We start from the raw sequence: 26,090 nt of genomic DNA on the forward strand, positions 1-26,090 counted from the left end.
TTAAAATAATAGGACTTTATTCTCTCACAGGTCTGGAAACTAGAAGTCTGGAATCAATGTTCAGTAGGGCTGTGCTCCCTTTGAATTCCCTAGGAAGGAATCCTTCTTTGCCTCTTTCAGCGTCTGGTGACAGACTGCAGGCATTCCTGGCCTGTGGCAGCATAGTTCTGATCTCTGCTGCCATTGTCACATGGCCATATTCCCTCTGTGCCTCCTCTGGGTGTCTGTACCTCCCTCTCCTTTCTGTTGTAAAGACACCAGCCATTGGATTTAGGGTCCATCCTCATCCAATATGACCTCATCTTAACTTACGTCTGCAGCGACCCTATGTCCAAATACGATCCTCTTTACAGGTACCACAGGTTAGGACTTGGACATATCATTTTTTTTTTTTTTTATAATTTTTATTGTGCTTTAAGTGAAAGTTTACAAATCAAGTCAGTCTCTCACACAAAAACTTATATACACCTTGCTGTGTACTCCCAATTGCTCTCCCCCTAATGAGACAGCCTGCTCCCTTCTCCACTTTCTGTTTTCCTGCCCATTTCTCTAGCTTCTAACCCCCTTTACCCTCTCGTCTCCCCTTCAGGCAGGAGATGCCAGCATAGTCTTAAGTGTCCACCTGATCCAAGAAGCTCACTCCTCACCAGCATCCCTTTCCAACCCATTGTTGAACATACCTTTTTTGAGGGCACAATTCAACCCACCACACCAATTGTATGATGCCTATCCTTAACCTATCGTTATCCCTGTTTTCGTAGTCTTTCAAGTTCTGTGTAGTCATGTAGGATTAATTTAATACTCTTTTACTCAACTTAAATAATAAAACATTAAATGGACATTTACGAATTTCTGTACTTTGACAGGAAACCCTGGTGGTGTGGTTAGGAGCTACGACTGCTAAGGTCGGCAGTTTGAATCTACCAGGTGCTCCTTGGAAACTCTATGGGGCAGTTCTACTCTGTCCTGTAGGGTTGCTATGAGTCGAAATTGACTTGACGGCAACGGGTTTTTACGGGTCCTTTGACAAAAGCCACTTTTGGATGGAATCATCTGTGTAAAGGCCACTTGACGATTCTTATATAAGGCAGCATATCGTGGTTTGCAACTGGATTTGATTCTCTGCTCAGCCACTTGCGACTCTCCCTTTTTTTATGTTTAAAAAGGGATAATGAACCCACTGCCATCGAGTCAGTTTTGGCTCATGGCGACCCTGTAGGACAGAGTGGAACTACCCCAAGGGTTTCAAAGGCTTTCGTGTTTACAGAAGCAGACTTTCTCCTGTGGAGCAGCTAGTGGGCTCAAACCACAGACCTTTTGATTAGCAGCTGAGCGAATTAACCACTGCACCACCAGGGCTCCTTAAAAGGCACAGTAAACCAAACCTACTGCTGTCCAGTTGATTATAACTCATAGTGACCATATAGGACAAGAGTAGAGATGCCCCATAGGGTTTCCAAAGCTGTAATCTTTATGGAAGTAGACTGCCACATCTTTATCCTGTGGTGCAGCTGGTAGATTCAAACCACTGATGTTTCAGGTAGTAGCCGGCCACTTAACCACTGGGCTACCAGGGCTCCTAAAAGGGACAATAACCAAACCAAACCCAGTGCCATCGAGTTGATTCCGACTCATAGTGACCCTATAGGATAGAGTAGAACTGCCCCATAGAGTTTCCAAGGAGTGCCTGGCGGATTTGAACTGCTGACCCTTATGGTTAGCAGTCGTACCACTTAACCACTATGCCACCAGGGTTTCCCAAAAAGGGACAATGGTACCTCCTAAATAGGATTTTTGGTAGGGATTAAATGTGAAAAGCATTTAGCACGGTGCTTGGCACAAATCCTGCCCCCCCCCCCCCAAAAAGCCCAAACCCGTTGCCGTTGAGTTGATTCTGACTCGTAGCTTGGTACGTAGTGTTTAATATTAGTTACTATTGTTGTTATAAGTGCCTTGAACACCTTGAGGAAATGAACCATGTAGGCTGTATTTCATAAATGAAATAGCGAATGTAAAAGCACTTGGTATAACCTGCTGTTGTTAGTTGCTCTTGAGTTGGTTCTGAATCATGGCAGCCCCATGTGTGCAGAGTAAACTGCTCCGTAGAATTTCCGGGGCTGTGGTGACCTGTTGAAAGCAGATTGCCAAGCCTGTGTCCTGGGGTGCATCTGGGTGGGTTCGAACCGCCAGCCTTTCAGCTAGTGGTTTTAACTGTTTGTGCCACCCAGGGAATCTGCGTAACCTATAAGGCATTCTTAATATTATTGTTACTTTAGGAAACATAGTAAAGTAGACTTTAGTGAGCCCACTAAGTTATTGTCAAAATTGTAATGATTATTTTTTAAAATTTTATTGTGCTTTAGGTGAAAGTTTAGAGTGCAAATTAGTTTCTCATTCAAAAATTTATACACAAAATTGTTTTGTGACATTGATTGCAGTCCCCTCATTGTGTTAGCACTCTCCCCCTTTCCACCCCGGATTCCCCATGTCCATTCATCCAGTTTACCTGTCCCTTCCTGCCTTCCTGTTTTTTGCTTTTGGATAGGTGTTGCCCCTTTGGTCTCATATACTTGATTGAACTAAGAAGCACGTTCTTCACATGTGTTACTGTTTGTTTTATAGGCCTGTCTAATCTTTGGCTGAGAGGTAGACTTAGAGAATGGCTTCAGTTCTGAGTTAGCAGGGTGTCTGGTGGCCATAGTCTTGGGTGTTCCTCCAACCTCTGTCAGACCAGTAAGTCTCGTCTTTTTTTGTACATTTGAATTTCGTTCTACGTTTTTCTCCAGCTATGTCCGGGAACCTCTGTTGTGATCCCTGTCAGAGCAGTTGGAGATGATAGTCAGGCACCATCTAGTTCTTCTGGGCTCAGGCTGGTGGAAGCTGTTGTTCATGTGGTCCATTAGTCCTTTGGACTAATATTTTCCTTGTGTCTTTGGTTGTTTCTGTTCTTTGCTCCGGATGGGATAGGACCAGTAGATACAGGTTAGATGACTGCTCGTGAGCTTTTAAGACTTCAGATGCTACTCACCATACTAGGATGTACAACTTTTTTTTTAACGAACTACGTCACGCCAGTTGACTTAGATGTCCCCGAGACTGTAGTCCCCAGCCCTCAGCCCCAGTAACTTGATCCCTCAAGGTGTTTGCATGTGTCTGGGAAGCTTCTATGACTTTGCCTTGGTCGAGTTGTACTGCCTTCCCCTATATTGTGTGTTGTCTTTCCCGTCACCAAAGTTAACACCGTTCAGTCAGCATAATGCCCTCCAGGCTCATCCATGTTGGAAGATGTTTTGAGGTTTCATCATTGTTCTTTATCATTGCCTGGTATTCCACTGTGTGTATGTACCATAATTTGTTTATCCATTCATCTGTTGATGGACACTTAGGTTGTTGCCGTCTTCTTGCTATTGTGAATAATGCTGCAGTGAACAGGGTTGTGCATATGTTTATTCATGTGATGGCTTTTATTTCTCTAGGATATATTCCTAGTACTGGGATTGCTGGATCATATGGTATTTCTATTTCTAGCTTTCTAAGGAGGTGCCATACCATTTTCCATAGTGATTGTACCATTTTACATTCCCACCAGCAATGCGTAAGAGTTCCAGTCTCCCCTCAGCCTCTCCAATGTGTTATTTTTTCCCTGTTTTTTTGGTTAGTGCCAGTAATGTTGGGGTGAGATGGTATCTCAGTGTAGTTTTGATTTGCCTGTTCATATCCTTTGCCCATTTTTTAGTTGGATTATTTGTCTTTTTGTTGTTGAAGTGTTGAAGTATTTCGTAGATTTTAAAGATTAGACCCTTGTCAGATACGCTGTAGCCAAAAATATTTTCCCAGTCTGTAGGTTCTCTTTTTACTCTTCTGGTGAAGTCTTTTGGTGAGCTTAAGTGTTTAATTTTCAGCAACTGCCAGCTATCTAGTTTATCTTCTGGTGTTTGTGCATTGTTAGTTATGGTTTTTATTGTATTTATACCGTGTGTTAGGGCCCCTAGCATTGTCCCTGTTTTTTCTTCCATGATTTTTATTGTTTTCCGTTTTATATTTAGATCTTTGGTACATTTTGAGTTAGTTTTTGTGTATGGTATGAGGTATGGGTCCTGTTTCGTATTTTTTTTCAGATGGTCATCCAGTTTTGCTATACCATTTGTTAAAAAGACTGTCTTTTCCCCATTTAATGGACTTGGGTCCTTTGTGAAAGATCAGCTGACCATTCTGTCCCGTTGGTCTCTGTTTCTGTTACTGTACCAATGCCAGGCTGTTTGACTACCTTGGCTGTATAGTGGGTTCTGAGATCAGGTAGAGTGAGGCCTCCTACCTTGTTCTTTTTCTTCCATAATGTTTTGCTTATCCTAGGCATCTGTAACAAGGTTATTTTTAAAGGAAAATTGTGTATAAAGTTTCATTTTAGTCTCCAAAAAGCATGCTCAATAAAGCCTTTTCACTAACTAATCTCAGAGGAGAATTATGTTGCCATCTAGAAACTGTTCTTTTGGATCTCTGACAATTGTTGCATTTGACTTGTGGTTTTTCTAATGCATCCTTTTGTTTAAATTATTATTACCCATGCTGGTGCCAGAGATTGATGCCCCCCCCCCCTTACTTATTTAACCTCTTCCTTGTGGATCAGCCACATGGGAATTTTCTAATATCTGATCTGATGCCTTGATGATAGGTTGTGTACTTCTACAGTGTGTTTCTAGTATTATGATGGAATTTTTACTGTTCCTGCCTATGAGTCATAGAATTTATTTATGATAAGCTGATGGCATTAGAGTTTCTGTTTGTAAGTATGCAAGAACAGGGTAGATATCCTAAAACAAATGATCTTCCATAAGGCTTCTTCTCCACGTGAGGTTTAGAGAGAGTCATTTTCTCAAGGTGGGAAGTCAGTGTGGTCATCCTTTTTAAGCATCCATGCTTATGTAGTGGCACTGCCTATATTTTTCATTCCTAATTTGTCCTTCAAGTTTACTTTTAAATAGTTATGATACCATTCTAATTAATATATGAATAGAATTAATTACATTAATTCTCATTTATTTGGTTTAAGTCGGTAAGCAGAAATTAATGTGTAATAGGTGATAAGTTGCATTTTTTTACTGCTCATATGTAATCTGCTTACATCTTTTGGTTTTTAGTCTGTTAGAAAGGCCCTGTTGATCAGGCTGAGATTTGTGTTCTCTCCTTGTTTAAAAAGTAATGCTTCTAATTACTGGAATTAAGGAAAAGAGTGAGATAATAGTCCTTATAAAATAAATGTATTTTAATACTTTTGGATTATTTATACTTTGTTTCAACTCTTAGTGACAAAATTCATAATTTATTACACACTCAAAAAACTCTATTTTTCACCAAAATTTTACATGGTAGAATTCATTAGGTAGAAAAACTCGAACAAGAAATATTTTACCACAGTTAAAATCGTCTTAGATGCCTAAAAATCTTAATCACATCTAACAGGAAAATATGTTATACTTAAAAGTTATTTTAAAATTTATTGTGGTGAAGTATATATAACAAAAAGTTTGTCATTTTAACCACTTTGAAGTGTGCATTTAGTGACATTAATTACATTTACCATGTGGTGCTAGCCTCACTGCTACCCATTTCCATTCTCAGAGACTCAGTACCCTTTCAGCAGTCTTTTCCATCCCTTTCTCTATACATTTGCCTCTTCTAGATATTTCATATAAGTAGGATCATACAATATTCGTCTTTTTGTGTCTGGCTTGTTTCACTCAGCGTGTTTTCAAGGTTCATTGATGTTGTAGCATGTATCAGAATTCCATTTCTTTTTATGGCTGAATAATATTCTGCTGTGTGGATTTGCCACATTTTGTTTACCCATTCATCTGTTGATGGGCACTTGGGTTTTTTCCACCTTTTGGCTATCGTGAGTAATGTTGCAGTGAACATTGGTATACATCTATCTGCTCCAGCCTCTATTTTCAAGTCAAACCTAGGAGTAGAATTGCTGGGTCATAGGATAATTCTATCTTAACTTTTTGAGGAAATGCCAAACTGTTTTCCACACTGGCTATACCATTTTACATTCCCACCAGCAATGGATGAGTGTTACAGTTTTTCCACATCCTCTCCAACACTTGTTATTTTCCATCTTTCTGATGATAGCCATCCTGTTGATGTGAGGTGGTATCTCAGTGTTTGTGATTTGCATTTCCTTAGTGACTAACAAGGAAACCCTTGGTGGTGCAAATGGTTACGTGCTCAACTACTAACTGAAAAGTTGGCAGTTCGAACCCACCCAGAGATGGTTTAGAAGGCAGCCCTGGCGATCTGCTTCCAAAGGCCACACCCTTGAAAACCCTTATGGAGTACAGTTCTACTCTGACACACACGGGGATGCCCTGAGTCAGAACTGACTCCATGGCAACAACTGTGGCTAAAGACCTTGAGCATCTTTTCATGTGCTTATTGGCCATTTGGATATTGTCTTTGGTGAAATGCAGTCCTTTGGCCATTTTTTTGATTGGGTTGTTTGTCTTTTTTTGTTGCTGTTGTTTAGTTACAGGAGTTCTTTATATATGCTGGATATTAAACCTTTCAGATAGATGGTTGCTAAATATTTTCTCTCATTCTATAGGCCTTCTCTTCACTTTGTTGACAGAGTCCTTTGATGAACAATTTTTTTTCATTTTGATGAAGTCCAATTTACCTATTTTTTCTTTTGTTGCTCATTTGGTGTCATATCTAAGAACCTATTGTCAAAAACAAGGTCTTGAAGCTTTATGCCTATGTTTTCTTATAAGAGTTTTAAGTTTTATCTGGAAATGTCCTAATTGTGCCATTATATTTGAGAGACAGTTTTGCTGAATATGTAATTCTTGGCTGGAAATTTTTTTCCTTCAAGGCTTTATGTATGTCATCCCATTGCCTTCTTGCCTGTGTGGTTTCTGCTGAGTAGTCAGTTTAGTCTTATTTACTCTCCTTTGTAGATGGCTTTTTCTTTATCCCTAGTCACTCTTAAAATTCTCTATTTTTGGTTTGCCAAGTTTGATTATAATATGTCATGGTGACATCCTTTTGAGATCTACCTTGTGTGGGGTTCAGTGAGCTTCTTGGATAGATATCTTCTCATCTTTCACGATATCAGGGAAGTTTTCTGCCAACAAATCTTTAACAATTCTCTCTGTATTTTCTGTTACCCTCTTGTTCTGGTACTCTAGTCACTCGTAGGTTATTTCTCTTGATAGAGTCCCACATAATTCTTAGAGTTTCTTCATTTTTTAAAGTTCTTTTATCTGATTTTTCCTCAAATAAGTTGATGTCACGTGCTTTATCTTCAGTCTCACTAATTTTGACTTCCAGTACCTCAGTTCTGCTCCTCTGACGTTCTATTGAGTTGTCCAGTTCTGAGATTTTATTGTTAATCTTTTGAATTTCTATTTGCTGTCTGTCTGTGGATTCTTGCAGCCTGTTAAACTTGTCATTATGCTCTTGTTGTATGATCTTAAGTTCCTCTGTTGCTTTGTCTTTGTGTTCCTTGGCTTGCTTTGTGTTTTGCCTGACCTGCTTTCTGATCTCTTGAAGAGCTCTGTATATTAATCTTTTGAATTCTGTCTGCAGTAACTCCAAGAAATTATCTTCTTCTGGAAGGTTTCTTGATTCTTTGTTTTAGGAGTTTGCTGAAGCCATCAATAAGTTATTATATTTATTTATTTTGTTTGCTTACTGTGTCCTAGCTTCTTGTTTTGTTTTGTTTGATATACCCGAATAGGCCGGTTGTGTGAGCTAGTTTGACTATTGACGCCTGTCACCAGGTGGTTAGAGCTGTTACTAGGTATGTGAGCCCAGGAGTCTGTTTACTTTTCATGTATGGATTCAGCTCAGGTGTCCAGGTAGTCAGTCACGAAGTGTGTGGTGCAGGTTCTCACCTACAGTCCTAGACGGGCAGGGGTGACTGGAGCAGTCACAGGTATCTGGCTGCAGTAGGGGTTCATGCGCTGAGCAAGGCTGGCAGCTGCCCCAGAGTGTTTGGGAGGAAAGCTTGCCCCTGTTCCTAGAGTGCATAGGTGGATGGGTTTTGCAGCCGGACTGTGGGCACCCAGTGCTGTTGGCTCTAAGGACTGGGAGGCCCCACTTATTCTTGGACCCCTGTTGTATGTGACTAGGTGGTATGGGTGGAGCCATCAGTCCTCAGGCCCCTGATGTGGGTAGGTGAGGACACTGCTTAATGGGCAGAGTGGTGTCAAATGTCCTGAATCTGCCACTCCACCTTACAGCTGATACAGTTGAAAATAGGCTTCAAGAATATACTCTGTCGTACTGTGCTAATGAGGGCCTACGCTGTTGAAATGGGCCCACACAGGTCTCTGCAGGGGTGAAAGGCGTCCAAAGTTTGTGGGCCACTTGTGCCTGTGCCTAGGCAAAGGGGCTGTGCCTGCCCTGAGTTCCCGGCTGGCAGATTATTTTTTCCTGTTTGTTAATTTGTTCCCTCTCCAAAGCCGGGAGACTGTCTCAAGGTGCACGACTGGTCCTACTTCCCACCTAGGGGACGAGGCAGTCACTGAAGCTGACCTAGGACGTGATGCAGAGCGGGAGGTGGGGGGGCAGGTAAATGGAAGAGAGGTTCTTCCCAAGGGGCTGTTTTTTGGATCCGTGCAGTAGGTTAGATGCATGTACTTACCTTCTGCCAATTGAACTCTGCTTTTCACTGGTTCTGGAGGCTTGAGTAGACCCTCTGATACTCAGTCTCTCCCGATGTGGAAAACACGTCCTGAGCACCACTGCTTGCCTCACTGTGCGTGCCAGCCGATCCAGCCTGCAGGGTACCAGTTCCTGCCAGGTCAGGTCTGGCAACTCCTCACTGCTTTTGAACCTTCTCTCCCTCTCTGTGCTGCTCAGTCCGATTCCTCAACTTTGATTTGATATTCAAGGCTCCTAGATTGCCATATATAATCGATTCACTTGTGTTTTTGGGTCTTTGTTGTAAGAGGGACCACGGGGAAGTGTCTGACTACTCTACCATCTTGGCCCCGCGTCCAAGAGTTTTACGTTTTAGTTCTTATATTTAGGTCATTGATCCATTTTGAATTAATATTTGTTAATGGTGTGAGGCATTAGTCCAACATCATTCTTTCATATGTGAAGATCCAGTTGTCCGAGCACTACTTATTGAAGAGACTGGTTCTTCCCCCATTGAAGACTCAGCACCCTTGTTCAAAATCCATTGGCCATAGATGTATATGGGTTTATTTATGAACACTCAGTTCTCGTCTGTTGATCTATATGTCTTTCCTTATACCTGTACCATACTGTTTTGATTACTATAGCTTTGTAGTACATTTTGAAATTGGGAAGTGTGAGTCCTTCTACTTTATTCTTTTTCAAGATTGTTTTGGCTATTCAGGGCCCATTGCAATTCCATATGAATTTGAGGGTCGGCTTTCCCATTTCTGTAAAAAAGGCTGTTGGAATTTTGATGGATCAGAATTGCATTGAATCAGTAGATTTTTTGGGGGGTAGTATTGATGTCTTTACAATATTAAGTCTTCTAATCCATGAACGCAGAATCTCTTTTCATTTATTTTTTTGTTGTTGATGTTAGTTGCTGTTGAGTTGGCTCTGACTCACGGTGACCTCACGTTCAAATGGCCACCCCACGTACAACAGGATGAAACGTTGCCCAGTCCTGCACCATCTTCATGATTATTGGTATGCTTGAGTCCATTGTTGCAGCCACTGTGTATTTTGAATACCTTCCAACCTAGGGGGCTCATCTTCCAGCATTATACTGGACAATATTCTTCTTTTAAATGTTTTTTATTATTGTACTTTAGATGAAAGTTTACAGAACTAGCTTCTCATTAGACAGTACACATAGTGTTTTGTGACGTTGGTTACCAACCCCACGACATGTCAGTGTTCTCCCTTCTTGGCCTTGGGTTTCTATTACCAGCTTTCCTGTCCCCTCCTGTCTTCTAGTCCGTGCCCCTGGGCTGATGTGCCCCTTCAGTCTCGTTTTGTTTTATGGGCCTGTCCAATACTTGGGTGAAGGGTGAACCTCAGGAGTGACTTCATTACTGAGCTAAAAGGGTGTCTGGGGCCACACTTTTGAGGTTTCTCCAGTCTCTGTCAGGCCAGTAAGCCTGGTTTTTTTTTGTGAGTTAGAATTTTTTCTACATTTTTCTCCAACTCCGTCTAGGACCCTCTATTGTGATCCCTGTTAGAGCACTCAGCAGTGGTAGCCGGGCACCATCTATTTGTGCTGGACTCTGTCTGGTGAGGCTGTGGTAGCTGTGGTCCATTAGTCCTTTCAACTAGTCTTTCCCTTGTGTCTTTGGTTTTCTTCATTCTCCCTTGCTCCTGAGGGGTGAGACCAGTAGAGTATCTTAGATGGCCGCTCACAAGCTTTCAAGATCCCAGACACTACTCACTAAAGTAGACTGTAGGACATTTTTTTATAAACTATGTTATGCCAATTGAGCTAGCTATTCCCCAAGACCATGGTCCCCACAACCCTCAACCCAGCAAATCAGTCCCTCAGGGAGTTTAGATGTGCCTATGGAGCTTCCATGACCTTGCCTTGGACAGGTTGTGCTGACTTCGCCAGAATTGTGTACTGTCTTAACCTTCACCAAAGTTAACACTTACCTGTTGTCTATTTAGTGTTTTATATTGGACAGTAGTCTGTTGTGATCCATAGAATTTTCATTAGCTAATTTTTGGAAGTAGATTGCCAGGTCTTTCTTCCTAGTCTGTCTTATTCTGGAAGTGCCACTGAAATGTGTCCACCATGATTGACCCTGCTCGTATTTGGAATACCAGTGGCATAGCTTTAGCATCACAGCAACATGTAAGCCACCACAGTATGACAAACTGACAAATGGTTAGTGGTTTCACTTATTTAGGTAATTTCTTTTAGCAGTGTTTTGAAGTTTTCAGTATACAGGTTTTTCACTTGCCTAGTTAAGTTTATTCCTAGGTATTTTATTCTTTGAGAAGGTATTGTAAGTTGAATGGTTTTCGTGATTTTCCTTTTAGGTTGTCTGTTGCTGTGTATATAAGCATCACTGGTTTTTGTGTGTTGAGCTTGTACTCTGCATATAATTGTGCTTTAAATTTCATCTCCAGATCATAGTAATGGATCCTTTAACTTGAAAGCTCTCTCAGGAAGCTCTGGATACAAGTTTGGAGTTCTTGCTAAGATTGTCAATTACATGAAGGTAAGTACCTTTCTCAGAAAGCAAAAATCCTATTTAGCTTTTTGGCAAAAGAAGGAGATTTTCGTTTTCAGAAGTTAATTTGTACATAAACCCATTGCCATTGAGTCGATTCTGACTCCTAGCGACCCTGTAGGACATAGTAGAACTAACTGCCCATTAGGGTTCTCAAGGTCGTCACTCTTCACGGAAGCAGACTGCCACGTCTTTTTACCATGGAGCAGCTAATGTGTTTGAACTGCCAGCCTTTTGGTTAGCTGCCAAACACTTTAACCACTGTGCCACCAGGGTGCCTTTAATTTTTGTATACATGTCAAAATTTATCAAGTGGTACATTTTCAATATGTGCAGTTTACTGTATGTTAGTTTCACCTCAATAAAGCAGTAAAACATATTTAATACTTCAAGCCTTAGACATTATTATTCAGTTGCTGTTACAGTGAGTCACGTAAGTATATTTAATTTACAATAATTCATATACACAATTTAACCCACTATTTCGCTTCATAATTGTGTGCCTCAGGCAGTAGGTACATTTATCTCTTAGCCAGTCACTACCAGATGGCAAATCCCATGAGAAGATGTGAGTGATTTTCAGGATAAAAACTACATAGTTCAAGCAGATCCTTTGTGAGGCCCTCTCTACGTCTTGGAGGAGAAAATTAGAGAATTAATCGAGGGACTTAGAAAACCATTGGTGGAAGTCTAGTATGTTTTCCCCACTTAGTTTTGATGATACGAGATTTGACTTTACAGAAGACTTTAAACCTTAACTCCATACAAGATACAGTACTGTCACACTTCATTTATTAAAGTGATGATTTCATTTATAGCTAAGATGAATAAATGATTTCAGACTTGCCACCTTCCTTGCCAAACTCTATTCCCACTTAGTTATTACTTGCATCTCTTGAAAAGAGTCAAAGGAAAAACTATTTGTTATTGTTTTAAATTTCAGCTATCTCTTTATCTTTTTTCCAGGTTCTTTTAGTCTCTTTTTTAAAAATCTCTTTATTTCTTAAGATACAGATTGTTTTCAACTATACTGAAGCATTTCTTTTTTTCTATATGCAAAAGTAATGATTTAATGACTTTAAGCATTAGAATTGTGCTGCTTTTACAGACTGGGGACAATGGAATGTTTAGCTACAGTTTTCCCATACAAACAGGAAACAACATTCATATAGAATAAACACCCTCATACATAACTAATGGATGATGAAAACGTACCAAATTCAACCAAAGCAAAACACAAACTGAAGATCGTTGGGGTTATATATATTTTAAATTCAACACGCTTCCTCTATTTAAAAATTAAAGTACTTCTTTTTAATTTAAGAGACGTGGTGTGCGGTTGTATCTGCATTCTGTGGTTTGTAATTGATTTCTAGTGGAAATCTATTAGCTTCTAATTTCCATTGTCAGATAATATACTTTGACACTTGTGTATTCACCATTCATTCATTCCACCTGACCGTTCCTCCGTGGGGTGGACAGTTACTTAGGGGTAATGTTTTTGCTACTCTGCTAACGCAGCCTTTAGTTACCCAGGTGACTCTTACAGTTTTGTCTGACTAGCAGTACAGTTTGACATTTTTTACTCGCGCACCCCCTAAAACAATTTTGAAAAACTTTGTATCCCTTATACATATTTAAATTTGTAACTACAGTATTTCAGCAAAAGTTTAAATAGTTACAAAGGATGGAATTTCTGGCATATTCTGATGCTTCAGGAGAATACACCACTCTTTTAAATGCATGAAATGGAATCTAAATGCCCTTACTGGTTTTAAAAGTACAAAAAGAAACTTTTAATGGTGGGAAATTTTAATCATTTTTTTCTTTGAACTTGTATGTCCATTCTGTTCCTCCCACTGATTTTTATCCAGATGCTATATATTTTTATGCTTGAAAATATTTTATTGGTCATCTGTCACACGTCTCTGCCACAATAATATGCATATAAATTGAAATAAAAAAAAATTTTCCCCTATAACCTAAAGATCCTAAGTGTTAAAAGTGTTATCATTACAGTTATTAGTCCACCATTGATCAGAGCAACCTACGTATATTAAAGTTTTATTAAATGTCACTTCCTATGTAATAATTATTCAGCAGAAATCAGTCTTTTAATGAAACAAATGGAGCTGTCTCCTCACTTCCCCCAGTGGTTCTTGTGCCTGAGGTTCTGTATTACTTATTGATAAAGTAAAACAGGATTTGGCACCCATGCTGCTAGTGTTTTTAGATGTTGTAGGTATAAGTGCTGAGAAAGAAATGTTCGTATAAGTAAATTGATTCTAATGGAAGTTTATGTAATTTTGTTACAGCAAAATCTTTTAGCCCACATGCCGGAAATCACTTAGCGATCTCTCATCAAGCATCCATCAGTAAACAATTTGATTAGGTCCTTCTTTAGCTTTGTTGAAAGCAAAAGAGTAAGAGCCATCTGACTTGCCAAAGGACGTTTTACCTGGTCCTTTAACCATTACTTTGTTTCTGGGACGTATATAAAAAAGCTCTTGCCAAGACTTATCAGATATCTAATCGTTACGCCAGTTCCTTCACCTTTGCTCTTATAGGCACTTTCTTTAATCTAGTATACTAAGAAATGGTTGAGAAAATAAAATTATTAATAATTTTTATCAGTTTTGCCAATGTAATATTTTTGGATAAAATGCTTTTTATCTTATTATGTGTTTTAGATATGTTTTTGTTAAACCCCCCAGACTGAAGGTTTAACTTATTGAATTTATGGAAAGCGTCTCTCATGTAACCTGGTTTAAGAAAGCCAGTCCCCATCGTCAAGCCATTTGGCCATATCAAACTCACTTTCTGTCATAAAATATCTTTTACTTTTAATATTTAAATAAACATTTTAATGCATATTTTGTACCATGTATACTCATTGTCATTGAGTCAGTTGCGACTCATGGTGACTACAGGACAGAGTAGAACTGTTCCGTGAGGTTTACAAGGAGCAGCTGGTGCATCGAACTGCTGACCTTTTTGGTTAGCAGCCATACCTCTTAACCACTACACCCCCAGGGCTCTACAGTACATATTTTAAGAAATATAAAAACCACTGAGAAATAAATTATGCAATATATAAGGTATTGCTCAGGTAGTTGCGGAAAAAAATATGGCTCAAATAGAATTAATTTATCCATTTTTATAATTAAAAAAACATATCTCCATGCTTATCATCATGTTACATTGCATCATTTTAAATTAAGTAATAAAATATTTATGAAGTGAGGGCTATAAGAGGTGTGTTATCTTTTTAAAATGTATATGCCTGCATCTTTTGATCTCTGGTATTCTGTTTTTAGGTAAAATTATAGGGAAACAATTCAGAAGCAACTCCATACATTTTTATTTGGAGTTATTTAATGAGAGAGAAAAATATATACTGCTAAAAACAAATTAGTCTAACAGCTAACATATTAACATATTTTTTGTTATAGGAAGTAGAAAATATTAAACCTTTTAAAAGATGTAATCAGAATTAACTCGAAAATGAAAATTTCATGACCCGATTTCACCAAATAAGCTCTCACAGCCACGTTGAGTAGTGCACACTCAATCTAAATCCAGGCAGGTTAGTCTAGCTTACCCAGTGAATACCCTTCTGTCGAGTCTAGCGTCGTGGTCCTTAAAGTGTCATTTTCCAAGCAGAAGCATCAGCATCCCGTGGGAACTTGTTAGAAATGCCGTTTTGGCGTTACCTCCTTAGACCGATCGAATCTGAAATTCTGGGAGTGCAGCTCAGCTGTGTGTTTTAACAAGCCCTTCCGTTGAAACTGATACATGCTAGAGTTTGAGAACCAATGGTCTGAATTGAGAACCTGTCCGAATTAATTCTGACAGTTACAAAAACAAAATTACTAAGTGAGCATTAGAATATTTGAAGTTTAGCGAATTAAATGACTGGGTTAGAGGCACAGCTTTGGTCAGTAGCAGGCCTGGATTAAGAACCCGATTTATTTACATCTCTAAATAAAGTATTGAAATTAAACCAATATCTCCCATTGCTACAGATGTAAAAATCCTTAAAATATATTAACAAATTGAATCTGCTTGTAAATAAGAAGGGTAATCCATTGTGATGAAATGGAGCTTATTCTGGGAATGAAAGAGGTTTTATATTTGAAAATCAATCAATGTGAGTCATATTAACAGGAAAAAAAGGAAGAATCATATGATCACAAAAAACTTGATAAGATGCAATACCCATTCGTTATAAAACCTCTTAGCAGATTTTACCAGTAGAAGCAAAGTCCCTTCATCTGATAGAGTAGGCTTTCTTAGCCTCCTTACCTTGGAAGAATCCTTCAAATAAGTCTCAGAGAAGATCCCTTGTAAAAAATTATTATACCTGCAATGCATAGTATGTTAGCCTAATCAATAAGTTGTGGATATGTTGTTATTGTTAGGTGCTGTTGAGTTGGTTCCAACTCATAGTGACCCTGTGTACAACAGAATGAAGCACCGCCCGGTCCTGCGCCATCCTCAGAATCGTTTGGGCCCATGGTTGCAGCCCCTGTGCCAGTTTATCTCATCGAGGATCTTGTTCTCTTTTGCTGACCCTCTGCTTTACTGAGCATGATGTCCTTCTCCAGGGACTAGTTCCATCTGATAACATGTCCAAAGTATGTGAGACGAAGTCTCGCCGTCTTCGCTTCCAAGGAGTATTGTGGCTTTACTTCTTCCAAGACAAATTTATTCATTCTTCTGCAGTCCATGGTATAGTAAATATTCTTTGCCAACACTATAATCCAAAGGCATCAATTCTTCAGTCCTCATTATTCATCGTCCAGCTTTCACATTCATATGAGGTGATTGAAAATACCATTGCTTGGGTCAGATGTCTCTTAGTCCTCAAGGTAACATCTTCGCTGTGTACCACTTTAAAGAGGCCTTTTGCAGCAGATTTGCCCAATGCAATATGTCGTTTGATTTCTTGACTGCTGTTTCCATGGGCGTTAATTGTGAATCCAAGTAAACTGAAATCTTTGACAACTTCAATATTTCCTCTGTTTATCGTGATGTAGCTTATTGGTCCAGTTGTGAGGATTTTTGTTTTCTTTATGTTGAGGTATAATCCATACTGAAGGCTTTAGTCTCTGATCTTCATCAATAAGTGCTTCAAGTCTACTTTCAGGAAATCAAGTTGTGTCATATGCATGTCGTAGGCTGTTAGTGAGTCATCCTCCAATCCTGATGCACCTTTCTTCTTCATGTAGTCCAGCTTCTTGGATTTTTTGCTCAGCATACAGATTGAATAAATACGGTGAAAGGATACAACTCTGATGCACACTTTTTCTGATTTAAGCCGTGTGGTATCCACTTGTTCGGTTTGAATGACTGCTTCTTAATCTGTGTACAGCTTCCTCATGAGCACAGTTAAGTGTTCTGGAATTCCCATTCTTTGAAATGTTACCCATAATTTGTTATGATCCACACAGTCAAATGCCTTGGCATATTGAATAAAATACAGGTAAATGTTTTTGTGGTGTTCTCTGCTTTTGGCCAAGATCCATCTGACATCAGCAGTGATGTCCCTCATTCCACATCCTCTTCTGAATTTGGCTTGAATTTCTGGCAGTTCCATGTCAATGTCCAGCTGCAACCATTTTTGAATGATCATCAGCAGGATTTTATTTACGTGTGATATTAATGATATTGTTTGATGATTTCTGCAGTCTGTTGGATTACCTTTCTTTGGAATGGGCACAAGTATGGGTCTCTTCCAGTCGGTTAGCCAGGTAGCTGTCTTCCAAATTTCTTGGCATAGACGAATGAGAGCTTCCAGTGTTGCATCTGTTTGTTGAAACATCTCACTTGATATCCTGTCAATTCTTGGAGCTTTATTTTTCACCAGTTTCCTTCAGTGCAGCTTGGACTTCTGCCTTCATTACCATTGGTTCTTGATCATATGCTATCCCCTGAAATGGTTGAACGTTGACCAGTTCTTTTTGGTACAGTGACTCTGTGTATTCCTTCCATCTTCTTTTGATGCTTCCTGTGTTGTTCAATGTTTTGCCCATGGAGTCCTTCAGTATTGCAACTCGAGGCTTGAGTGTTTTCTTCAGTTATTTCAGCTTAAAGAAATGCCAAACATGGTCTTCTCTTTTGGTTTTCTAACTCCAGTTCTTTGCACATTTCATTGTAATACTTTTGTCTTCACGAGCCATCCTTTGAAGTCTTCTGTTCAACTCTTTTATTTCATCTTTTTTTTTGCTTTAGCTACTCTGTGTTCAAGAGCAGGTTTCACAGTCTCTCCTGATACCCATTTTGGTCTTTTCTTTCTTTTTAATGACATTTTGCTTTCTTCATGTGTGATGTCCTTGCTGTCATTCCACAACTCGCCTGGTCTTCAGTCGTTAGTGTTCAGTGTGTCAAATCTGTTCTTCAAATGGTCTCTGAATTCAGGTGAGATATCCTCAAGGTTGTACTTTGGCTTCATTGACTTGTTTTAGTTTTGCTCAGTTTCATCTTGAACTTGCATATGAGCAATTGATGTCCTGTTCCACAGCCCCTTGCCTTGTTTTTTGAGTGATGATATTGAATTTCTCTGTTGTCCCTTCTTAGAAATGTAGTTGATTTGATTCCTGTGTATTCCATCTACATGTATTAAAAAAAAAAAAAAAATGTATAGTCGTAGTTTATGTTGTTGAAAAAAGGTTTTTCCAGTGAATACATCATTGGTTTTGTAAAATTGTATTATGCATTCTCTGATGTTGTTTCTATCACCAAGGCCATATTTTCCAGCTCCTGATCCTTCTTCTTTGTTTCCAACTTTCGCATTCCAGTCATCAGTATTTATCAGTACACGTTGATTGCATGTTTGATCAATTTCAGAGTGCTGAAGTTGGTAAAAATCTTGAGTTTCTTCATCTTTGGCATTAGTGGTTGGTATGCAAATTTGAATAATAGTCATATTAACTGGTCTTCCTTGTAGGTGTATGACTTAGACAGTGATGTATTTCAGGACAGATCTTGAAATACTCTTTTTGGTGATGAATATGACTCCGTTCTCTTCAATTTGTCATTTCTGGTGTAGTAGGCCATATGATTGTCTGATTTAAAATTGCCAATACCAGTCCATTTCAGCTCCTTAATGCCTAGGACTTTGATCTTTAAGCATTCCGTTTTGTTTTTGGCAACTTCCAGCTTTCTTTGATTCATTCTTTGTACATTCCTCATTCTTTCACAGTCATTTATGGATGTTTGCAGCTTTTCCTTCTCATTTTGAGTAGTGCTGCATGAGCAAATGAAGGTCCCTGTCATGGATTGAATTGTGTCCCCCCAAAATGTCTGTGGACTTGGCTGGGTCATGATTCGCAGTACTGTGTGATTGTTTATCATTTTGTCACCTGATATGACTTTCCTTTGTGTTATAAGTCCTATCACTGTGATGTAATGAGACGGATTAATGGCTGTTATATTGATGAGATCTGTAAGATTAGATAGTGTCTTAAGCTAGTCTCTTTTGAGATATAAAAGAGAGGTGGGAGCAGAGAGACAGGGGAACCTCACACCACCAAGAAAGCAGTGCCAGGAGCAGAATACATCCTTCAGTCATGAGTTTCCTATGCTGAGATGCTCCCAGACCAAGGAAAGACGGATGACAAGGACCTTCCTCCAGCACTTAAAGAATGAAAGTCTTACCCTGGAGCTGATGCCCTGAATTTGTACTTGTATCCTACTTGACTGTGAGAGAATAAATTTCTCTTTGTTAAAGCCATCCATTTGTGGTATTTCTGTTATAGCATCATTAGATGACTAAGACAGTCCTGAGAGCTTGACTCCATCCATGTCTTTAAGATTGACTCTACTTGAGGCAGTTCCTCCCCAGTCATATTTTGAGTGCCTTCCAGCTTGAGGGGCTCATCTTCTGACACTATATCAGACAGTGTTTTCCTCCTATTCATAAGGTTTTCACTGGCCAGTTCTTTCAGAAGTAGATCACCAGGCCCTTCTTCCCAGTCTGTCTTAGCCTGGAAGCCCTGCTGCAACCTGTTCACCATGGGTGACCCTTCTGGTATTTGAAATACTGGTGGTATAGCTTCCAGCATCACAGCAACACTCAAGCCACCACAGTGTGACAGTCCGACAGATGAGTGGTGGAAATTGTGGATATAATGAGCCAATAGTAATTATCAGTGTTCTTTTGAGAAGAGAATGATATTTTTTTGTTAGTATTTATTTTACTTATTTTGCCCAATATATTAGCCCGTTGTTCTTTTGTAGTTTCTCTTCCTCAGAAAGCTTATCATTTCTAATGCAAGTCAGTGTTGGTAAAATAGACCTCTCTTTCTCTTTTTTAAAATTTGATGCTTTTGTTAACCTGTCCACGTAGGCCTGACGGTCTTCCCACTAACTTCTGTACAGGAATCTAATAAGGAATTGTGTGTGCTAATGTCGTTTTGTGACCGTTTACGAACTGAAGGTGGTCTTCTAGCCAACCTTCCTTTTCTTCCAGCCAAACAAAAACACAGCTAGGTAGTAGTTGGGCTTAGTTTACCTTTCTTGATATTAATCACCTTCCTTTGCATGCTTTTAAAAAAAATCACCAGCAAGTATAATACATTTCCGTCAAATACCTTGCTTAAGCCAAAATGAGATTTAATTTTTCTAAGGATAGGCTTGGTAGGTTTAGATTTAAATAAAGCTTTTAAATTTCTGTTATTTATAACTTGAAAACATATTGTCAGTGTTGAGGAAAGCTAACTTAAAACCCTAAGCCAAAGCAATATGAATAAAAATATAGGCTAAAATATTTAGCAGTTAAAAAACAAAATTACTAAATTGGTATTTTGTTTCTTCATACATAAAAATACACAGTTTTTGAAACTAGAAATAAAGAATGATATTTCACTTCTTTAATATAAAACCTCTGCTTGTTTTTTTTTTTTTTTTTGCTGCATGAATACTCAATTCTGGGTCAAACATGAGATAAACACAGATTTTATTTTCAACTGACATGAGACAATCTCAGTCTTTGCTCTTGATGTTGTTGAATCTAGACGAAGCTTGATCAAACATGTCTGAAGTTGAAAACTGCAGACAAATGTTCATTGCTTTCTTAAGAATGACAGGATATTCTTCTTTCACAGAAATCTAGAACTTGTCCATGGGCAGATGGTAAATTTCATCTTGAGTGTAAGGTTATTAGACTGCAATTTACAAAGTTCTTTTTTTCTCAAAGTTTCGTTCTCAGATGAGCAAAAGAGTCAGAGCAAGTGCTCTTCACCTAGGCATACATTTGTGTTGAAACGGAGGGAAAATATTATTGAATTTTGTGTTTTAGTTCTTGATACATGAGACTTGCTGATATCCTCTCTCACTCTCAAGCCTAAACGGTATTACAAGATTTCCTTTTGCTACTTGATTTTTCCAGAGATTTTCCTTTGAAATCCAAAAGTCTTGTCACTGAAGTTAGAGTATCTTTTTCCTAAGGCCTTTCAGAAACTTTTTCAGCTGGTTCATGTGATAAAAAGCTTCTGCAGTCATCCTTCACCTTCAAAGCACTCAGTAAAGCATGGCCCACCATTTTCTTGAAAGTATTTCTGTAATTTACTTTTCAGGTTTAAATGTTGTAGTGACAACTCGTGTGAAGCCACTGGACTTGTGTGTGTAGTAGGAGGTTTGTGTGCTCAAGTGAACTGGTCTTTGTTTAATAAAGCAGATTGTTTTTGTAGCATCCTTGAGAACACTTCATTTCCAAGGGTTTCTGACCCTAGTATCTCTCAGAAGGAAGCAGTGTCGTGTGATAACATCAGGATTTTTATTTCCGAGGAGAGGCAAATCCTTTCACTGAGCCAGCCTTCAATGGGACACAGCAGTGTAGATGCCAGAGGTTCCTCCGAGACAGACTTTTTGTTTCCAGAAAAGAGGATACCACATTAAAGTGTGTTCTGCCCTTTGTTACCAGCAGTTCTTTTGCCAAAGGCTCACCATAGAGCGGCTGGTGAGTTCAGACCGCCGACCTTTCGGTCAGCAGCCAAGCACTTAACCACTGCACCATACTTATCATGAGATCCTGTATACTTTCTCATGAGGTCAGGAAAAAGACAGGAGTATCCAATTCTCACAACTCTTTCTCTGTATTATACTGAAAGTCCTACCTACTGTAGTAAGGCAAGAAAAAAATGGATAAAAATTGAAAAAGAAAAAGTAAAACTGCACATGGCATAGTACATAGGAAAGCCCAAAGAATCTGTAAACTATTTAGTAAGTAAATTTAGTATGACCATTAGATACCAGGTCAAAATGAAAAAAATCAGGTTCTGTAAATTTATAAGGAAAGAATACCAAAGGCAATTTACCAAAAATCATCCAATAACTAGGAATAAATTTAACAAAGATATTTAATATGTTCACTGAAAATTAAGTAGTCTTTAGTTTGAGAGTAGGTTGTAGTCGCATTGAATGTACCGTGGACTGCCAGAGGAATGGGCGCATCAGTCTTAGAAGAAGCACAACCAAAATGCCCCCTAGAAGTAAAGGTGGTGGGATTTTGGCTCTCTTACTTTGGATGCATCATCAGGAAAGACCGGTCCCTAGAAAAGGACATCATGTTTGGTAAAGTAGAGGGTCAGTGAAAATGAGAAAAACCCTCAATGAGGTGGATTGACACAGTAGCCGTGACAATGGAATGGGCTTAAACATACCCCAGTAGTCATGAAGATGGTGCTGGACTTAAGGTCGCCATGAGTGGGAGCCAGCTTGAAATCAGCTAATAACAGCAGCAAATAAGCACTCTTCCACTTTTCATTTTATTTTTTTAACTCCTGATCTAAGAGCAAGAAATAAGTGATTTTGAGTTTCTGACATATATGTTGCTCTTTTATTGCTGCTCACTCATATTTTATTGTAATAGTTTTTCATTTGACAATTTGATAGCTGTATTTTTGGCTTTTCTGATTACATAGCACAGTGAAAACAGGCTTTTGTACATTTGAGTCTTCCTTTACCTTTGAGCTTATTCTGATTCCAAAAACCCCATTTATTTTAAATTTAAAAGCAGTAATTAATAGCAAAGATAGGGCTAGTGCTTTTTTATTTTATATTTCTTGTATTCATTCTTATTTGCCTATTTTTCAGATTAACTTGGTCTTTTGATTATTTTTTACTTGATTATGTTGTTAGGTGCCCTCGAGTTGATTTCGACTCATAGTAACCCCATGTGACAGAGTAGAACTGTCCTATAGGGTTTTCTAGGCTGTAATCTTTTATGAGAGCAGACTACCAGGCCTTTCTCCTGTGGAGGTGCTGGGTGGGCTTGAACAGCTAACCTTTTGGTTAGCAGCTGACCACTTCACCATTGTGCCACTAGGGATCCTTTATATTTGATTATAATTGGGACAAAGTTTTTAATGTGAAGGAAACAAAGGAAAATAGATGAAATTGATAAGAAGCAGTAATGGAATACTTATTTTGAAAGAATTCCCCTGACTGTCTTTAGATAAGTAAACTACCCTTCCAGATTCATATATCCAAAAATCTATTGCACTGATCTTTACCTTTCCTTGGTTGACCACCATATTAATTTTTTTTAGCTGATTCTTTATATCGTACTACTGTACTGATACAGTAAAACCCGCAAAAGCTGGAACTTGTATAAGGCAGAAACCTGTCAGAGAAGGGAAAACTCAAATATTTTCCACTAATAGAGAGCGATGTTATTGTTGTTAGGTGCCATCCAGTTGATTCTGACTGATAGCTACCCAACAGATAGAGTGATACCCACTAAAAACCCACTGCTGTCGAGTCGATTCTGACTCATAGCGACCCTATAGGACAGAGTAGAACTGCCCTGTAGAGCTTCCAAGGAGCGCCTGGCAGATTTGAACTGCCTACCTCTTGGTTAACAGCCGTAGCACTTAACCACTACGCCACCAGTGTTTCCAGATAGAGCGATAGAGAAGTGTTAAGACTGCACCCTGTCAAAGGTGGAAAACTTGTGAGACCCAGAAAAACCAGGGAACCCTGTCGAGTTTCAGCACTCACAGGTTTCCCTGGACATTGTTTATGTTATAAACTTGTACAAAAATAGAAATTAAAAAGGTTGGGATAAAAAGCAAAATACACACTTAAAATTATTTTTTAACAGCATAAAGTGTTGACTGAAGGCGGTATGATTGGACACGTGTCATCATGTCTGAAAATCTCCATTTAAGCTTTTCTTATAAAGTGATCTGGAGGTCTGGTTTTAAGTTTAGTTTATTTGAATCCTTGGTTTTAATTACTGCCGTAGGTGTAAACATCCTCACAATGGTTTATGGATATAAAGGGAAGAAAGTACATGTATTAGTCTTGTCTTGCTGCTGTAACAAATTACCACAAACTTAGTGGCTTAAAACAGCACAAACTCACCATCTTACATATGTGAAGTCAGAAATTCAAAACCATTCTCACTGAGCTCAAGTTAAGGTGTAGGCAGGGCTCCTTCCTTCTGGTGGCGCTGAAGGGGAGAATCTGTTTCCTTTTGTTTTTTACCCTCAGGAGGCCTCCTGCATTCCTTGGCTCATGGTCCCTTCATCACATTACTCCAGCTTCCTTCATCCTCACATCTTCTACTCCGCACTGTGCCTCCCTCTTACGAGGATCCTTGTGGTTACGTGGGTCTACTTGGATAAGGCACGATAACCTCTCCGCCTCGTGTCCTCAGCTTAATCACGTCAGCAAAAAAAGTTCTTTTGCCACGTTAAGCCACAGGTTTTGGGGATTTCGAGGTGAACATCTTTGAGGGAGCCATTCAGTCAGTCACGGTATTATAAAATTATAACATTGATTTTTTAAATCCCCCCTCACCAGTTAGGCAGTGTGGCTCATAAATTTCCATCTTTCCTTATAGCACTCAGTTCATGCAAATGTGTCAAGAAGGGTAACAGTTTTTTTTATATTTTTGACAAATTGATTTTAAACTCACAGAGGGTTTTGTTTGGAAGATTTTCTTAAAGGTTAGCAAGTTGTTTCTAAAACCTTTAAGATGTGCAGACATGAAAGTTTATATTTTTACATGTTTTTCACTTCTGAAGGTAACATAATGATGGAAACATTTCCAAAACATTCTTTTTCAAAATCACAGCATGGATTTCCTTCAGAAACCGTTACTTTGTTCCTTTCACACATTTTTAAAATGCTGCTTTTATTCCGAAGGAACAGATTGTTTATTATAATGATTTTAAAAATAATTGTTAGGTGGAAAACTGTGAATAGCCTCTTGTAGTCACAGAAAAAGGTAGCAGATTTGAAACATTTGCCTTTTTGTAAACAGAAATGTGTAATTCAGCTGTAAGTGGTCATTCCTTATAGCTCTATAAAAGTATCATAAAGATCTCTACATTTTAAGTATCTTTTAAAAAAAAATAAAATTCCCCGCAGTGCTGTGTCTTATGGTGCGTATCTGCAGTTGGTTGCAGAGTGCTGAAAGTGAAGGGCTGAAGCGAGGCCACCCCGTCAGTCCCTGTGTGCTGGGGCTTCCCGTTCTTCCTCGGGTTACCCACGCACGTGACCATCTGAAATGTGGTCCTCGATGTGAGGCCAAGGGAGGCACTGGAGTCAGTCTACATATTAGTAAAGCTCTTAATTTTTAAACGGGAATTTTGGATTAAAAATTTAATAAAGCTTCTGAAGGAATCATCCAAATTGATCGACTTGTATACCCCCTGGAGTATGTACACTCCACTTTGGGGATCACTGTGCTGTACTGGGAAACCCTGGTGATGTAGTGCTTAAGAGCTACGGCTGCTGCCCAAAAAGTTGGCAGTTCAAATCCACCAGGCACTCCTTAGAAACCCTATGGGGCAGTTCTGCTCTGTCCTATAAGGTCGCTGTGAGTCAGAATCCACTCGATGGCAACGGGTTTGGTGTTTTTGGTTTGGTACTGTCTATACTGCAGCTGCCCCTCCTTCCCTTTTCTCTATTTTTGTCATTCTTCATAGTTCTGCCCACAGCCAGCTCCCTCTTTCATCCCCTCTGACTGTATCGTCTGCCAGATAATGGTCTACATAACTTTCACATGCGTATGTTTTATTCTGTCCTCTGTGTTGGAAGCTCTGGGAAGGCAGAAGAGTTTGCCTTTCATTGTATGTCTCATCGCAGTGTTTCTGCACGTAGGAGTAGCTGCTAAGTATTGGAATGAATTAATAGCAAATGGTCAGTAAAGGTTCATATGTGTTACAGGTCAGGTTTTATGTCTTTATCTGCTTCCCAGACATAGTCTTTGAGAAATAATCTGGTTTTATAGGGGACCGACGAAAGCCCACAGAGGTTCAGTTACTTGACCAAGTGATGGAGTGAGGAGCCTGGAATTTTTCCTGTTTTTTAAAAGTTACTTTGTTTTGAACAAGTAATATAGCTTTTGGTATAAAAAGAGATGAATCAAGGAGTCTTGGTCTCACCTCTAATCCTACTAATTTTCTCCCCTGCCCTGCCTCCTGTGGAAACTTCTTTTATTCTTTATATCCTGTGACTGTTCCCAGTTGCTCATTATACAGAAAAGAAACAAAATACAATATGTTCTTGTACAAGGCTGCGTATCTTTTTTAAATTTAACAAAAATTTATCGTGGAGTTTTTTCCAGATTAGCACATAGAGAACATCTTACGTTCTTTTTAAACAATCTGAATAGTAGCATGGATGTGCCGCAGTTTGTCATTGTTGTTGTTAGGTGCTGTCGAGTCAGTTCTGACTCATAGCGACCTGATGTACCACAGAATGAAACGCTGCCTGGTTCTGCACCATGTCCGCAATCATTGTTACGTTTGAGCCCATAGTTGCAGCCACTGTGTCAGTCCATCTCTTTGAGGGTCTTCCTCTTTTTTGTTGACCCTGTACTTTACCAGGCATAATGTCCTTCTTCAGAGACTGTTCCCTCCAGACAACATGTCCAAA

The 26,090-nt window shown here is 39.1% G+C and overlaps 1 protein-coding gene across 3 annotated transcripts in view; it reads left to right on the top strand.

Moving 5' to 3' along the window:
* The window catches only part of GTF2E2 (general transcription factor IIE subunit 2), an 81,329-nt gene that overhangs the window by 27,208 nt on the left and 28,031 nt on the right, over nt 1–26,090 (top strand). For all 3 annotated transcript variants that reach the window (XM_049866745.1, XM_049866744.1, XM_049866742.1), the window contains one exon: nt 11,095–11,186. In XM_049866745.1, the coding sequence (XP_049722702.1) occupies nt 11,095–11,186 (92 nt within the window). The remainder of the gene's footprint in view (nt 1–11,094; nt 11,187–26,090) is intronic.

This window comes from Elephas maximus, chromosome 22, assembly GCF_024166365.1.
Source record: "Elephas maximus indicus isolate mEleMax1 chromosome 22, mEleMax1 primary haplotype, whole genome shotgun sequence".
NCBI lineage: Eukaryota > Metazoa > Chordata > Mammalia > Proboscidea > Elephantidae > Elephas > Elephas maximus.